Raw genomic sequence first — 17725 nt, forward strand, 5'->3', positions numbered from 1 at the left:
AAATTGGAATCATCTAGTTTCAGAATCAGAAAAGGCCCTTTAAGCCATTAGTCTGGCAACTCTTCATGTTCTTCGGGTCACAGATTCCTATTAGAACCTATGAATGGTTCCTATTAGAAAAAGGCACATGTGCACCTGCCTGCACACAAACAATTTTGCTTTGCACTTGTGAGGGTTCATGGCACCGATGCCCATCTAAGACCTGCCGTGGAGTCGACATATGCCATATCAGGAACCCAGCACTTTCACTTTGCTGTTGAAGAAGCCAAGGCATGAAGAAGTGCCAGGCACCTGGTCTCCAGGCCTAGAAGCAGATTCCCCTCCAACCAGGAGGGTGCTGAGTCCTCTCTAGCACACCGTCTTTCTGCTTCTTGACCCTCTGGAATTGTTGCTGACTTTGCAGCAGAGGAAAAGGTTACTGGCAAAGAGAAACACATCTAGTAAAAATACCATCTCTAGTGCTGGCACAGTTAAAGAATTATCTTAACCTGGCAGGGAGACAGAGAAAAGAGCAGAGATGCCTCAACTCTGCTTGCCATTAGCAAATCATCTGTAATTTAGAACAAACGTAAAGGGATGCGGATGATCAGGCAGACGTACCTCCTGGCAGCCTCTTGTAATTTCACGGGCTGTTTGGCACTGAGGTAAATCAAGCAGGCATCAGCCACTTTATTCAGGTCACCCTCACCTGCAGAAAAGAAAAACAAAACAAGCATCAGCCCTTGCACTTCATTTGGGACAAGCAGTGACCAACTGTGTCTGGAGAAACTGCAACAGCTAGGCAAGATGCCCTGGGCTCTCTACTCCATCCCGCCAAAGAACACATCAAGATAAATGGACAAATGAGGCCAAAATAAGACGGAAGGAGGTACACAGAGGGGAGGGGAGGGGGGCACGACTGAGCAGAGGGCATGATGGCAGGGGTGAGACAGATGCTAAGTGTGTGTGTTCAGGTGGAACTGCCTGGTACCCACCTAGGTCCAGTCTCTCACAGAGGGGGCCCAGGCCCTGTAAGACAGCCAGCTGCAACTTGAAGGCCAGCGTGTGCGAGTAAACTGGTCCAGCCCTGGCACTGATGGGGGCCTGGGTGACTAGGGAGCCAGCCAGCTTTGGCAGGACATCTTTGCAGAACCGGCTGCGAAGAAAGTCACCACACTTGCTTCCCAGGGTACGTAAAACCTGCAGAAACAGCCCCCAACCTGGTGAGTGAACATTGCCAAGGCAGCAAGAGAGCTAAAGAATGCTTGGTAATTCGATTTCATCTAGGTCTCTGCTTGGAAAAAAAAAAAAATAGAATTACTGCTGTTAATTCCTTGCCCATGGTTTGTGATTCTGACAGTTATGAATTTGGAGGTCTCTGCTCCCAAGGCATGGCTGCTTCTACCCATAAATACAGATTACATGGGGAATAATTCAAAGGAATCTTGGGTTGGATGAATAATATGATTAATATCTTGATTTCCCTCCCATTTTTGTTAAAAAAAAAAAAAAAAAGAGAAGAGCTTAAAGCAGTTCACATAGATCATTTCTTGAATCTTCCTAACATCCCTTGAGAAAATATGTATGCTTTTAACTCTAGCTAGCTGAGCAAACACAAATACTATGGTCCAGCTGCTGCCACATGCAGGCATCAGGAGGTTAGTGACTGGGCCGAGGTCCCTGGGCTGAACCAAGGCAGGGTCCCTGAAGTTGCAGCCGACTCGGTGTTCCTTCTGTTCAGCTGCACAATCTCTTATGCACATCACCCTCATTCTATCTTTCAGAACAGATAGTTTCTTTGCATGTCTTGTTTTAAACTTTCTCTAGCAGAACATATTGAAATGTTTTGCCCTGCTGCACAAGACTGAGTATACAGGATAATAGGAATTTCTTTAAAAATTGGTAAGCAAGGCATAACCAGCACAGTGTTTGCTCATTTTGCAGAGAACAAGGCTGCATTTTAGGTCCCTCAGCTGAATGGCACAGCTTCTATAGACCTCAGTGTCATCATCATGTCTGCGCATGGGGAAAGCAGCCTCAGTTATTGTGTACACATCTTTATTTTTTTTCATTTTTCTATGCTTGCTGTTATTTCAGACAACCTATTAATTCTCACCAAACCCCGCCCTGCAGTACATCTGGATAAGATTTAGCAATACCACCTCCCTCTCCCTTAATCTCTTTCTTTTTTCGAGATGGAGTCTCACTCTGTCGCACAGGCTGGATGGAGTGCAGTGGCACGATCTTGGCTCACTGCAACCTCTGAAGCCTGAGTTCAAGCAATTCTCCTGCCTCAGCCTCCTGAGTAGCTGGGATTATAGGCGCCTGCCACTGCGCCCAGCTAATTTTTGTATTTTTAGTGGAGACAGGGTTTCACCATCTTGGCCAGGCTGGTTTTGAACTCCTGACCTTGTGATCCACCTGCCTCCGCCTCCCAAAGTGCTGGGATTACAGGGCTGTTCGATGGTGAGAAAATTCCTTAACTTCTCTGAGCTTCTTTCTTCCTCTGCCAAAAGTAAAGACAATATACCTACCTTGCAAAGTGGTTGTAAGGAGACAAACTCCTTTGTGGAGGAGTGCTGAGCTTACTGCCTGGCCTTTTCATCTACTAGTTCATCTGCTTCAAGTTCAAAAGGAGACTGTTACTTTCTTCTTTGTGCTTTTCTTATGTTTCTATACTTTCTTCACAGTATGTGACATTGCAATCGGGTGAAGAGAACCAATCCAAAAGGCCCCGGTGAGCTCTGTGCCTACTAACTCTACCCTCACAACAGACCATGGGGGATGCTGGTGCAGTACCTTGAAGGCTCTAAGCACTGCCAGGGGGGCGTCCCGTGTGAGTCGGTGAACGAGCGAGGGCCAGGCCTGATGAGCCAAGGGAAGCAGCTGGTTTTTGTGGGACTGAAGAACAACCACACACAGATCCAGCACATCCAAGACCTGAAAGAGACACGATTTCAGCAGATGGTATAGGCTTGAAAACAGATACCTGGGATCAAGTCACCATTTTCAAAGAATAACATTTAGAAACATATTAATTGGATAATTGTTTTCTGAGTGCTGACTACATGCCAAGCACTAGCTGGGTACTGAGGGGACACACAGGGACAAAATACACGTTTCCTTGCCTTCGCAGGGTTCATGGTCAGCTGGGGAAAGACCTTAATTAGATAACGCCTAAATGAAGAGATGATTAGCAATTGGGACAAGAAGGGAAGTCAAAGGTGAAATGCAAAGAAACGAGGGGAAGGATCTAAACCACAGACTGTTGGGAAGGCTTCGCTGGGGAAGGAGCTTCTAAAAGAAGACACAAAGGATGAGTAGGAGTTAGTTCTGTGAAGATTCATGCAACTGGAAACCGTGATGAGGAAGACTCAGAGGTGGAACAGAGCTTTCATAAGAAGTGAAAGAAGGGCAGCGTGGAGCATTACAGAGAAGAGGTAAAACGGGGCCCAACTACAAAGGGGTTTGTTAGGAATTTTTTTTATTTTGTACTAAGTGCAGTGGGGAGTCGTCAAAGTGTTTTAAGCAGGAAAGTGACATGATACAATTCATGTTTTAGAAAGGTCATTCTGGCTGCTGAGTGGAGAAGAGACTTGAAGGGTGACAGAGAAACAAAGAGGCCCTTTAGGATCCACATGAGAGGAGCAAAGTGATGTGGCCGCGTGATGGCGGCAGAGGAGAGAAGTGAAAGGACTGGATATCTGTTTTGGAGATGACGTGGCTTAAATTGCTGAAGGACTGGATACTGGGGAGGGGAAGTGAGGGTTTGAAAAGAGCTGCTTCGGTTCAGGGGTAGCAACTGAAGAGATGCAGATGCCACTGAATGAGATGGGGAGCACGCGGGAGGAGAAAGTTGAGCGGCTAGGGGAGACCAAGTTCTGTTACCACTACATGGAGAGGCCCAGCAGGCAGTTGAGGTACAGGTTAATCTCACCAGAAAGGGTTAGGCTACCCTACATATAAACTGATATTTTACCTTCCTTGTTTCCTGATCTCTTATATCTCAAACTCACTGAAAAGAGACTGCCTGCATCAGTGTCACAGGCAGCGGTCAGTATGACGGCCAGCGCAGGCTTCCCTCCCGCGTGGGCGGCCAGCGCAGGCTTCCCTCCCACATGGACGCCCAACCTTCACAGGGCGAGGCACTCGTTAGTCTGCAAGACAGAGAGAAGCCGGCCAACACAAAGCAGTAAACCCTACTGGGCGCCTACTATGTGCTGGTCCACACTGAGACTGGAACAGAAGAGACCCTGCCATTGAGGGGTGAATAATTAGGCCAGGGAGTAAGAGAAAGCTCAGCTGCACAGTGGGGAGCAGGGGATCAGGGGAGCAGAGTGGAAATGGCTTTGGTATCACTGACAGGCTTGGAATTTGAGCTCTGTCATTAATGGGACAAGTTACATTATATTTCATTGACTCAAAGATGCACATTTCCCCTCTGCCTGGAATGTTCTCCTTGCCCCTTTGCAGGGCTGCCTCCTTCTCAGCCTTGAGAAATGTTACCACCTCAGAGAGGCCTTCCCCGATGACCTAGGCTAAATCAGAAGGTAAGCTCTGTCTTAGTCAGCAGGGTTTTGCACTGAGTAGGTTCCCAACACGTATCTGCTGCATGGGTGAATTACTATTTTCTATCAAATAGAACGTGCTATTACCTTGACAGCCTTTCTCCAATATGTATGAGTCTGTGTATTGCCTCTCTCCCCACAAAAGACAGGGAGTTCCATGAAGACAGGGATTGTGTCTGCATCATCCCCTCTACACATCCTCTGCCTGACCTGCACTAGTCCTCAATAAGCATTTAGCACATGAATGAGTGTATGTGTCTTATTTCATGCTGTTTTATATTTATAATCAACAACGCTGTGAGGTAGGTACCATCATCTTCATTTTACTGATGAAGATGCTAAGGCTCAACATGATGAATTAACTTACTCAAGGTCACATGGCTAATAAGAGGCAGAAACAGGATTTGGACTGACTCAGGTATGTAGGTCTGACTCCAACACTGATGTTCTTAATAATTATGGTATGTATACAGCTGCTACAAATCCTCTACAAAAAGGAAGGTCTTGAAGGATATACAGCAGTATGTTGAATGTATCAGCCAGGCACCTACATTAAAGCCGTGCAGGTAAAAAGGTAAGTGCTTGCTGAATGGAACAACAGATGAATGCTAAGAGCTGTCTTGGGAAGACTAAACAAACTCCACACAACACAGGCGCTGAGATTTGAGATAATCTGTGGATCAGGGTTTCCTAGCCCATCACCCCTGAGCAAGGCAATGTACACTCATTACTAACAGTGAGTCACTAAGGCAGTTGTGTTTCTCTCTCTTTTTTTTTTTGAGATAAAGTTTCACTCTTGTTGCTCAGGCTGGAGTGCAATGGCATGATCTTGGCTCACCACAACCTCTGCCTCCTGGGTTCAAGTGATTCTCCTGCCTCGGCCTCCCAAGTAGCCGGGATAACAGGCATGCACCACCATGCCCGGTTAATTTTGTGTTTTTAGTAGAGATGGGGTTTCTCCATGTTGGTAAGGCTGGTCTCAAACTCCCAACTCAGGTGATCCGCCCACCTCAGCTTCCCAAAGTGCTGGGATTACAGGCGTGAGCCACTGCGCCTGGCCAACAGTTGTATTTCTCACTCCTGCTTGGGGGTAGGGAGGAATGCTGTCTCCCTTTGGGTGTAAGGTCTTCTCCAGGGTGATTCTAAAAGCCCTGCCCCCCACTTCTACCCCACCCCACTGTGTCCTGTTATTGCAGTCACTACTACATGCTTTCAGCCCTTGCTGATGGGGGTGCTGCTTGGCAAACTGCCAGCAAGCCAGTCTATATTAGGAAGTGTTCAAGTTTTCCCTAGAATGAAAACAGAGAGATAAGGGCTAGTGTCAGGCTTGGAAGAATGATCTCATTAAAGTATTAAAACCTGCATCCTACATAGCTGAGAAAATAATATCCTTTCCAAAGCACATGGCTTTCTTTTCCTTGGAGATTCAGTGAATCCCCAAAACTTGTGGTTTTTAATGCAGGAGACTTAGCTCCCTTTGGCATCTCAGCAGACACAGAAAGATGTAAAACTGTCACCCCACAGACAAATTCCTTTTGATGCCTTCTCTTGGCCACCACACGTGGACCAGGAGATAAGGGGAGCTACGTGCTCATCCGTGTAGCCACTGCCAACCAGGCCACACCTTAGTCCTGCTACTCTGGGAATGCAGAGAAGCAGCTGCGCACTGACCTTCAGGCGGATTTGCAGATTTTTATCTGACAACAAGTGGATGCAGCGTTCCATCACGTCCATGGCTATTTGGATCTGCAATGGCAGTGGTGGCTCCACATCTGGATGGGTGTCATTCTCGTCCACTTTGGGAGGGACTGACTGTTCCTCTGGAAAAAGAGCACAACTGGGGGCAGTGTTGTATGAGTGATAAAACAGAGATATCTAAATTTCTGTTCTTTATAAATTACTCAGTCTTAGGTATTTGGTTACAGCAGCATAAATGGACTGAGACACCTCCACTCAAGGGGGAATAGGTACAGAAACCATGGTATAGCCATATAATGGCATTTTATGAGGTCCCTATTTTTTTTAGGGACAGGGCCTTTCTCTGTCCAAGCTGGAGTACAGTGGTGTGAACACGGCTCACTGCAATCTCAAACTTATGGGGTCGAGTGATCTTCCCACCTCAGCCTCCTGAGTGGCTAGGACTACAGGTGCATGTCACCATGCCCAACTAATTTTTAAATTTTTTTGTAGAAATGGGGGTCTCACTATGTTGCCCAGGCTGGTCTCCAATTCCTGGGCTCAAGCAATCCCCCTGCCATGGCCTCTCATAGTGCTGGGATTACAGGTATGAGCCACTACACCAGGCTAAGCATGGGTTTTAATGACAAGAGAAATGCTTATAAAATAATATTGTCTTAAAAAGACAAAAAGCACAACACAAAATTGCATATGCAGCATGAACACTACTACATACGTTTTTGCATGAGAGGAAGTACAGCAAAATATTAAAAGTGACAGGGTAATGAGATAACAGATGACTTCAGTTTTTTTCCCTATGCCTTTGGTCTTTTCTAAATTTCCATTAATGAATATTTAAGATAAAAACAAGATATTTGGGAGGTTGAGGCAGGTGGATCACCTGAGGTCAGCAGTTTGAGACCAGCCTGACCAACATGGCAAAACCCCATCTCTACTAAATTACAAAAATTAGCCGGGCATAGTGGCGGGCGCCTGTAATCTTAACTACTTGGGAGGGTGAGGCGGGAGAATCGCTTGAACCCAGGAGGCAGAGGTTGCAATGAGCCGAGATCGTGCCATTGCACTCCAGCCTGGGCAACAACAGCAAAACTCTGTCTCAAAAAAAAAAAAAAAAAAAGGGAGAGATAGCAGGGTTCTCGTGTGGAGGAGCCTTGAAGCTGGGAAGTTCCATGGCTGGCCTCTGCTCTGTCCTTCACTTTTTTGTCTCCTCTTGGTTCATCCTTTGATTAAAAGGGGGGGTGCACATCTGTCTTCTCCACCAGCCTGTAAGAACTTCTGATGGCCAGAATCAAACCTTACTTATCTTTGTAGGTGAGGTAACAAGGGCAGCTTGGTGTAGTTCATAGGGCATGGGGTTTGGTTAGAGGAGGTTGGACCAAGTCTTGCCTCTAAAACCTATTAGCAACTTCTTTCATCCTACATTACCTCATCTGGAAAAAAAGGGATAGAGCATGTATACCTCACATGCTACTGAGAGCATTAAATGAGATGTTACCAGTCATTATCATTCTCACCGTCTAGAGTGCTGCGTTGCATGAGATAGATGTAAGTTTGTAAACGGAAACATCACCACAAGATTTGAGAATTGCATGAAACCCAGGTCAAAATCCTTACCCTGAAAAATTTTCCTGATCTACTTACAGCCCCCAGCCTCATGCCAACCCTGATTACCAGCTGTGCTCATTTCCACTGAGCAGAGCACTGCTCCCTTAACTTTTTCCCATTTCAGTTCCCTCTGCTGGAAAGACAGACTCTTACAGTAGAGGCTGCACCTGTCTCTAACAGATGCTGAAAAGATAAATTAAAATGCATTTGTAGAATGCTTGGATTTCTTGGAGAAAGGGACCTCAGATATACAAGGTGCTTTTATGTGCTTAAAACAAAAAACTCATGTCAAGCCAGCACTGAGGCAAACATTCCTCAGAATGCCAAGTGTGTGGTGTGTACTTGATGAATGATAAGCATGATAGGCCTGTGCTTTTTTCCCCAGAGGGGAATTTGTTGTTTGAAATTCACCTATTGCAGAATCTTATTTGAGGGATGTGGATTTTCCTGTTATTGGAAGAAGGGTTTGACTCTTTCAGTCTGCTCTACGTGAACATCAACTAACACCAGAAGATCCTAATCATGAAGGAATGGATTCACTGACAGTGCTCAAATTTTAAACAAGAATGGCAAATCTGGATTATGAGGGATCAGAATGCCTCCCCTGCTTCAGCATTTCCAGGTTTGGGTGAAGGGTGCAGTTCACAAAAAGGATTGGATTGGCTCGAGAAACAAATCTGAGAAGAAAAAGCCTGATAGATTTCTGATCAGAAAACTCTGTCCTCGGGGAGAGCAATGACTCAATTCTGCATAAATCATTATTTGGGCCCTGTGATGCCTTTTCTGCTATTTAGAAGGAATTTGTTGTAGTGAGTGGCATCAAGCTACTATTTCCTGTTACACTGCTGGAAGTACTGGCTTCAGTTCACCAGAATCTCACAGTGGAGATCACCAAAAGGAGGAAAAAAACAAAAAAAGGAAAAGAAAAGAAAAAGAAAAAGAAATGTTTTATTCCAACCTAACAAACTAATTTGGGACTCGGTTCGATTTAGGATGGTTCTGAGACCACCAAGCTCATTATGACTTGGCATTTTATATTTGCAGAGGAGATCCTAATAATTTATTAATCCTTCCGTGACCTGAAGCTCCAGATTGAGCTTGTGAATAAAACAACAGGCCAGAGCTTCAACTAGCCTGAACTCCCTTCTTCTTTATCATATAAATTGGTAAGAAAAAGACTGCAATCTCCTCCCACCAACAAACAAATGGACAAAGCATATAAATAGACAATGGGAATAAGGAAAAAACCTGTTAGGAAAGAAGCTTATAAAGACATTCAACCTCACTGGTAATCAAAGAAATGCAAGGTAGATAACAAGAACCATTTTTCACCTATTAATTTAGGAAGAAAACTGGAAATAGCCAATGTTGGTAAGGCTGTGGTGAAACCAGTATTCATCCTGCACTGCCGAAGGAAAAGTATAAATTGACACAACCTTTTTGAAAGGCAATTTGGCAAGCATTAAATTATGTTCATATCCTTGACCCAGAAATCCTACTTCTGGGAATTTAAAGAAATATGCAAAAAAAAAAAAAAAAAAAAGGTCACATGCACAGAATCATCCACTGCAGCACTGTTTATTAGAGTTATTATTAAGCCAGAAGCAACCTAAATGTCCTACAGGGGATGGACACTTAGTAACAGCTATTAAAACATTAATGATCAAAATTCAACGGCAATAAGCAGAGTTGCTTATAACTAAACACAAAAAGGGTACACAGCTGCAACCACGGAAAAACAGTTTTGTAACAGAAAAGAATGGAAAAAGATTACACAAAACAGGAGAATAGCTATGTTAGCCTGGTAAGGTTATGAGTAACTTTTCTTATTTCTACCCTTTCTGTAATGATGTTTCACCATTTTTACAATAATCTGTTTCAGAAAGAAAAAACCAGCTAAGCCAAAATAAACAAGTTACCTTCTTCATTATCAAAATCCGAGACATTTCCATCTGCCACATCCTTCTCTTTGAGGTAGTTCAGCAAAAACTGTTCAATGTCTTCAGCTGTGGTGGTGCTCTTCTCAAGAGTTGCTGGTCTTTGGTTCAAAGGACTTCCCTCTTCTCCTAAACTTTGCTCTTGGAGGTGCCCAAGATTACCTGTGTCTGGGAACCACTGGGCTGTAAATAAAGTGTTACAATGATCACCTTGGCTATTAACAACAGGCATGAGTACTTTATACACAGAATAAGCTCTCTGCCCTGGCCTGCGCAGCCCCCACATGATTCAGTCCCTGCCTGGCTCCCCGGCCTCCCAGTTGCCCATTAACTCATCCTTTTCCAGTTCCCTCAATGCGGCAAGCATTTTCCTGTTTCAGAACTCTTGCATATGCCGTTCTCTCTGTCTGGAATACCTCCCATCTACTTCACATCTGGTTAACTCCAAATCACTTTTCACATCTCAGAACACATAGAACTTGCCCGATAAGGCCCTCCCTTGACTCCCCTGTTTAAATTAGGTCACTTACACGATGTCTTATATAGCACTCTGCTCTTTCTCTTCATATCAGCTCATCACAATATGTGATTATATATTTGCGTATCTATTTATTTGTGTGTACTATTCAGTGTCTGAGCCTCCCATCAGACTCTATGTTCCATTGGTCACCACTGGAAATCTAATATGCCCAGTGTGGGTTCCAGCATCTCTATTCCTTCAACCAACTCAGCTCTAACTGCAATCATTTTTGTATGTCAGGGTTCCACAAAGACTCTTAGGAGAGCAATTTGATAACTCTCTCAAAAATTTAAACATAAACCCTTTAAACCAGCATTTTTTTCCAGGATTTCATCCTATCGATATGCTGAGGCATGTCCAAAATGACCTACAAAGATATTGGGTGCTCAAAGTATATGCAAAAGAAAAAATACACAAGACTGGCAAACACGTCCAAGTGACAAAATTCTGAGTACAGAATATACCACTCATTAGCAGAATACAGGCTTTACAGAGTCTTGAGAATGGATAGTCTCACCTTGTATTTCTCACATAAAATGCTTCAGAAAGCTGGCCATTTTCTCTTCAAAGTCTTCCCTATTCGGTGGTGCTCAAATACCTCTGGTAAGTCACCACAGAATAAACTTCTAACATCACTAGGTCCCGTGGTTTTCAAACTGTGCCTTGAGGAGCCTTAGGGCTTCACAGAAATGTCTCATGGATCACAACAGGGAGGGCACCAAGAGACGGTGGGCTACAGGCATGGGTTCCAGGGTCTCTATTCCTTCAAACAACTCAGCTCTAATTTCAATTATTTTTGTATATCAGGGTTCCCCAAAGGCTTCATTTCAAAAAAGGCTCTTAATACTTAAAGAATAAAACAACAACAACAACAAATCCCACAGCCTGAAAATCACTGCTCTGGTCCAGTGCCCTCCTTTTGCAGACAGCTGGGAAAAAAACTCTGATAACCTTTAGCACCTGCTAATCTCCTTTTCATCAAAGAGCATCTGCACAGAGCAAGAGCAGCAGCAGATGGGAGATGACGGGGCCAGGCAACTGGGAGTATCAGAGAGCAAATGTGTGAGGTGTGAGCCGGAGGTTCCTACACCCAGGGATCCATTATGACATTCTTCAAACTGCATCCCCAGTTGTCTATCAGCTACTTAGTGCACTCTAAGGGACTGGTTCCCAAATAGTTAAAACCTGGACCCAGCATTTACACTGCTAAGACTAGATATGCTGCAAAGATTATTTCTAGATTCAAGGCTGGTGCCAGACATTAAAATGTCTTTGCTCACAAATGGCTTTTAAACATATGAAAAGAAGCTCAATCTCACATTTAATGCAAATTAAAACTATAATAAGGTGCTATTTTTCTCCTATTGGATTAGCAAAGATCAAAAGCTTGGTAATACACAGTGTGGGTGACGGTGTGGCAAAACTGGCACTCTCGTACATTGCTGATGGAGTTTAAATTGGTACAACCTCTTAGAGAGCAATTTGATACTCTCTCAAAAATTTAAACGTAATACCCTTTAAACCAGCATTTTTTTCAGAAATTCATCCTATTAATATACTGAGACATGTCCAAAATGACCTACAAAGATATTCAATGCAGCATTTTTTGTGGTGGCCAAAGACTGGAAATGACCAAAATGTCTACCAAGAAAGGACTGGTTAAATACACTATGGTGCAGACGCATGATGGAATACTATGCAGCTATAAAAAGAATGCAGCAGCACATTCTCCAAGTTGTGAAGTATGTGACATAAATACTTATTTTCAAAGCTACCCTATTTTTTTCTTGTTATGAATAATCAGCTAACCAGCAGTTGGGATTAAGCAGTAATTAACTGATGCTTCTTGCCCTTACCGTGGCACCTAATGCTTTTTTAGTCACTGCATGTGACACACTATGTTAATGATAACTCAATTTCCTAAAGCTCTTACTGGGTTCTTCTAAGGCCTTTCAGAAGTTCTCTGAGAACACATTTCCATACCCATCTTAAAAGAGTGGACGTCAGTTAGATAATTCTATGACAAACAGAAATGACAGCAAAAGGTACTACTCTGATTTATGAGTGACTATACCAACTCCACCTGAGTACTACTTCCTGTTCAAAAAGCGAGTGTATTCTGGGTTATTTCAAAACTTTCAGAAAAGCTAGCTCTAAGTTTGCTTCTGTTCCAAGGAAGCCCCAGAGTCAGTCTTAACCATTCAATTTTCCTTTCTGCAAGGGAGACCCTCTCCCTCCACCTCATTTTTTTTTTTTAAAGCACTACAAAGCTACACAGGAGTCTTGACACTCCTCCTTCAGAGATGACCGAAGACATCAGCAATCTAAGACAATTCAATTTTGAAGGCCCAAATTCAGATACCTCTTGAGAGATATATTTCACAGGGCTTTTCTTAACCTACTTTTTAAAAATTTCAAATTGAAACATAGCATAGGTCGCTAAAGCAGTACAGGTGGGATATATTTGGCCCATGGAAGCCAGTCTTAGTCTGCATAAGCAACCAGTCAGTCCTATGAGGGGCTCCACGAGGGCAGGCCTAAGTGGGTCTTATTCATGGCTGACTCCCCAGTGACTAGCCCACTACACAGGCTTCTAAGTAGCTGCAAAATAAAATCCAAACTCCTTCTCTTGCTCCTCAAGGCCCTACCACGATTTGTCCTTGCCCTTCTTTCCAACTTCATCTTGCAACACTCTCTACAAAGGCCTCTTTTCCATTCTCCAAAGACCCATGCCCCTTCTTCCTTCTGGGCCTTCCCACCTGAATTTTTATTTATTTATTTATTTTTTTGAGACAGTCTTCCTCTGTCACCCAGGCTGGAGTGCAGTGGTGCAATCATGGCTCACTGCAGCCCTGACCTCCCTGGGCTTAGGTGATGCTTCTGCCTCCCAAGTAGCTGGAATTACAGGCATGTACCGCCACTCCCAACTAATTTTTTTCCATTTTTAGTAGAGACGAGGCCATACTAGGTTGCCCAGGCTGGTCTTGAACTCCTGGGCTCAAGCAATCCGCCCACCTCAGCCTCCCAAAGTGTTGAGATTACGGGTGTGAGCCACGGCACCCGGCCTGAATGTTCTTAAAAATAAATGTGATAGCCCCCTATGTGTTGATGGGCCTTTCTCATCCTTCAGGTTTTGGCTTTAGTGTTGCTTCCTCAGAGAGGCCCTCCCTGACCACTGAACTTATAGGAGCCTGTGTCTGTTACATTGAGGTGTTTATTTCCTTCACGGTGTTTATCAGAATCTGCCGTGAGCTTGTCTAATGATTTGTTTACTTGTTTATCATCTCTCTTGCAGTGGCAGGGAAGTTCCATGAGTTTATTCGTCTTTTTCTCTGCTCTATCTTCATTACTTAGCACAGTGTCTGACATACGGCAGGCACTCTTGAATGAATTAATGAAAAAGGAACATTTATGCTGAACGTGAATGCTCATGCATGAATAAACAAACACTGGAAATGGCATTAGCTACAGGGCAGTGCACTGTCCCTGCCCCAGTTACCTTCCATGAGAATGTTTCTTACAAGGTCTTGGCTTTTTCAACTGACAAAATGAGGCCAGTGACCATTCCACCTGCTCAGAGGCTATTAGCAGTACTGAGATAAATACTGGAAATATGCTCTTTAAATAAAAGGGACCCAAGCTATACAGCTTATTATTTTCTCATTGAAAGATTGACTATCCAGTTGAAGGATTCCTTTCCTTATAATTGAAGTCCGAAATTTTGCCATTCCTTTTTTTTTTTTTTTTTTTTTTGAGACAGAGTCTCACTCTGTCACCCAGGCTGGAGTGCAGTGGCGCGATCTTGGCTCACTGCAAGCTCCGCTTCCCAGGTTCAAGCCATTCTCCTGCCTCAGCTTCCCAAGTAGCTGGGACTACAGGCGCCCGCCACCACGTCTGGCTAATTTTTTTTTTTTTTTTTTTTTAGTAGAGACGGGGTTTCACCGTGTTAGCCAGGATGGTCTCGATCTCCTGACCTCCTGATCCGCCTGCCTTGGCCTCCCAAAGTGCTGGGATTAAAGGCATGAGCCACCGCCCCCAGCCAATTTTGCCATTCTAATAGTGGCTAACATCTTCGGCAAGCACCCAATAGGATCAGTGGGAAGAAGAGAAATTTAAACCAACTCACACAATTAAAAGGTTAAAAGGAAGTTTCTAGACCTGCTCTGTCCAGTATGGTAGTCACTAGCTACATGTGGCTATTAAAATTAAGTAAAGTATAGAATTCAGTTCCTCAGGTGCACGAACCACATGTGTATAGTGGTAACTGTACTGGATAGAACGAATAAAGATTATTTCTATCATCAAAGAAACTTCTCTTAGTACTGTTCTAGACAATATGTGACTGAATAATTCATGTTATCTCTGTTCTTCATTAGCATAGATACTGCTAACGCTATGCATCATCAGAAGCAGTTTGCTATACTGGAAAGAACAAAACTGTCATAAATCCTGATTTTATCATTTATTAATTGTGTGACCCTGGCTAAGTAGGATGTCACTGACCCTTAGTTTTTCTTATTTATAAAATAGAAATAATATTTACATTTATCCTGCAGGGTTTATACCCTGGCATAGAGCAGGAGCTCAATAAATGGTAGAGATTACTGAAAGTATAAAAGATAAACAGTGAAACCCCACCATAACCTATGGGACTGGAGAGAAAATGATTAAAACGTCCTCCATAGCATCACCACAAACAATGCAAAAAACGAGGCTAAGCAAACTAGGAGATTGAGTCCTGTCCCCCACACATCAGCATTAAAAAGGGCTCTCAATGTACCTAATGCTGCCATCAGAGCATGCAGAACACTGACAAAGGAAGCAGCTCTCTTATCGTAAAATTGGTCCAGGGTGGCCAAGACATCTTGAACCACATCTGCCACCAAAGGAAGCAGGTTAGCATGTGAGTTCCGCAGCATGACTTCCAGGACCTTTGGGGTATGAGGATGCAGAGCCAGATGACGCAGATTTAAAGAGATCCCATTCACTAAATAGTCTGAATTTTGATTGATCAGGTGCTGCAGGGAGTCGTAGCCACAAGCACGGCAAATGTCCATCATGGTGCTGGTAGCCACCTGACTAATGAGTAGGGTTTGGTCTCCAGCCTTCTCCAGTACTGGATAAAGGGCTGACATCAAGAGCAAACAGAAGCCTTTTCCTAGTGCATATGCAAACTGGCCAATTCCTTCCAACTGAATGCATATTTGCCAGATGTTACTGTTCATGGAGCAAATAGTGGGACTTGGCTTTGAGAAGGCTAGAAAAGATGTAACTTGGCAGGTGTGTTCACCAGACGTGATGGCTTGGAGGCCTGGGTGCTCCATCATCAGCTCCTCTCCCATTTCCTCAGTTTCAAGACAGGTAACCAAATACCAATTTTCTTGACTTGTGTATTCTTCAAGTATAGATGTCACAATCTCTCTCAGTTCTTCTGGGTTTGTTTTAATATGTTTTTCGTGAAGATCCTCGACCTCCAGCCCAGCAGCCCCTGTAACCAGTTCATTAAGGATCATGGCAGCTTGCTTCCGGTAAACCACAGATTGATGGTAAAGTTCCATAAAGTGATCCACAAGCAAATAAAGATTCCCATAATAACCAAGTAGCTGACAAACCTGCCTCAAGAGCATGAAGATTCTCTCATCAGTGAAGAAGCGGAAATATCTCCTCTGGATGCAGTTCCAAGGCTGTGTGGCTGAGGTCTTTGGAGAAGCATTCAGATCATCAGAGTTCCAACGCCGTTCCTCAACAATCTTGATGTCAGCCACGTCTAGCTCTAGAACTTGGATGAGTGCTTTGGAAAGCCGCTGGAGATGGGCCACAGAGTTGAGGACAAAGTTTATTTTTGGGCCCAAGAGTTTCAGATAACCAAGTAACAAGGAAAGAGTAGAGAATTTGCCCTGGTCATCTTGGGAGTTCATTAGGCGAGGAAGAGATGTGGCAAGGGAATGCAGGCTTTCTGACAAGATGTCAGCGAGGGCTTTGTTGCCCACCACTACTTTTTGATCTGCAAAATGTCTCAGAACTTTATTGCACTGGGCTTGGACTTCAGGACTCTCATCATTTACTAGTCCCACTAAGGCCTTCAGAAGGGGACCAGCACATTCGACCAATGATTGACTGCACTTCAAAAGAAGGTCCTGCACAAGTTCTACCAGTTCCAGTCTCACCTTCCAGTGTGGGTGAACAGAAACACACTCAATTATCTTTTTAATAAGGATAGTCAACTTGTCGCCAGTCTTTTTTACCCAATCTGCTTCCCTGTAAACCATCAGCTCCGCTATTCTGTGCTCAACTGCAGGTTTTGCTTGGACCTTTGAGATTCTTTTGAGCTGTTCATCAGCCATAATGAAGCTCACTGTCTTGTAAAAGATCTTTAGGGAAGATACAACAATGCTGTGACCTTGTTTAAAGTCTCCTGTGACAAGCCTGGTCAGTGCAGTTGAGATTCCAGGTAAAAAAGAGGCAAACAAATCCCCCAGCTGCTTTTGTTCAAGTTCATCCAATGACCTTGGATGGTCCTGACAATCACACTGCAAGAGTAGAACCTGTAAACATTTTAAGGCAGCAATTTTAATTTGCTTTGATTTCTCCTGTTCTGCAAGGCCTAACAGTAAAGATACAGCAAATCCTAAACGTGGCAGAATGGAGGGCTCATAAAAAGTCAGAATGATGTCCCCATAAGCTGAGTGCATTAATGTGCTAAGTCCCTGGATCACAGCCAATTTCAACTCCTCGGACACAGCCGCAGGTTTTTGGGAGCTGGGTGAATACAGACAAGCAGAGAGTTCTGAAAAGAGTTCCTGGAGAAGCTCCTGTTCTTTCACACATGTTGAAGAAAGGACAAATGTGAGGCATTCCACCACACTTTGGATCAAACGCTCTCTTTTGGGACCTGGGGTCTTCAGGGTAAATCGCAGAGGGAAGAGGATGTACTGCTGAAGTTCCTGAAGGGCACTGTCACTCACAGCTTGTAGTCGTGTCTGCAGATGCTCCACATTCTCCACTGTCTGGGTCTTTGTGAGCTGAACACAGACTGGACGTAAGACACCAAAGGCCTCCTCAGGAGTATCAAAAACTGCCATTGTGCAGCAGCCTTCCCCTCACTGAGGAAACATCCTGCAGGCTGGAGGAAGGAAACTGTTCAGTAAAAATGTCAAGTTCAAAGCAAGTATGAAGTGAACTTGCATTCATTCATTCAACAGACATTTACCTGGGGTCTATGTGCCAGCCACTGCACAAGGCACTAGGGGTGCAATGAAACTGAGCCCCCTGTCTAGTGAGGGAAGTACATGTACGGTTACAATAAAGTCTCTTCAGGATTAGGACAGGCCTAAGCTTACAGTCCTGAGTGTGGAAGTCATATCCTGAGGAAGCCAGGATGGGTCTCACAAGAAAATTATGCTCGAGGCAAGACTTGA

The 17725-nt window shown here is 44.1% G+C and overlaps 1 protein-coding gene across 8 annotated transcripts in view; it reads right to left on the minus strand.

The window, feature by feature from the left end:
• The window catches only part of TTI1 (TELO2 interacting protein 1), a 49795-nt gene that overhangs the window by 12761 nt on the left and 19309 nt on the right, over positions 1-17725 (minus strand). For 7 of the 8 annotated variants that reach the window (XR_001712220.4, XM_514634.8, XM_009437184.5 and 4 more), the window contains 6 exons: positions 15088-17430; positions 9770-9970; positions 6219-6367; positions 2779-2919; positions 975-1179; positions 601-688 (listed from right to left, as the gene is read on the minus strand). Coding sequence is in view for 6 of the 8 variants with exons in the window: in XM_514634.8 (XP_514634.4) it covers positions 601-688; positions 975-1179; positions 2779-2919; positions 6219-6367; positions 9770-9970; positions 15088-17389 (3086 nt within the window). In the remaining 2 variants the exon portion in view is untranslated. Of the gene's footprint in view, positions 1-600; positions 689-974; positions 1180-2778; positions 2920-3995; positions 6368-9769; positions 9971-15087; positions 17431-17725 lie in introns of all 8 variants that reach the window. The other variant, XR_010154219.1, reaches the window with a different exon arrangement.

Source organism: Pan troglodytes, chromosome 21 (assembly GCF_028858775.2).
Source record: "Pan troglodytes isolate AG18354 chromosome 21, NHGRI_mPanTro3-v2.0_pri, whole genome shotgun sequence".
In the NCBI taxonomy this organism is placed as follows: domain Eukaryota; kingdom Metazoa; phylum Chordata; class Mammalia; order Primates; family Hominidae; genus Pan; species Pan troglodytes.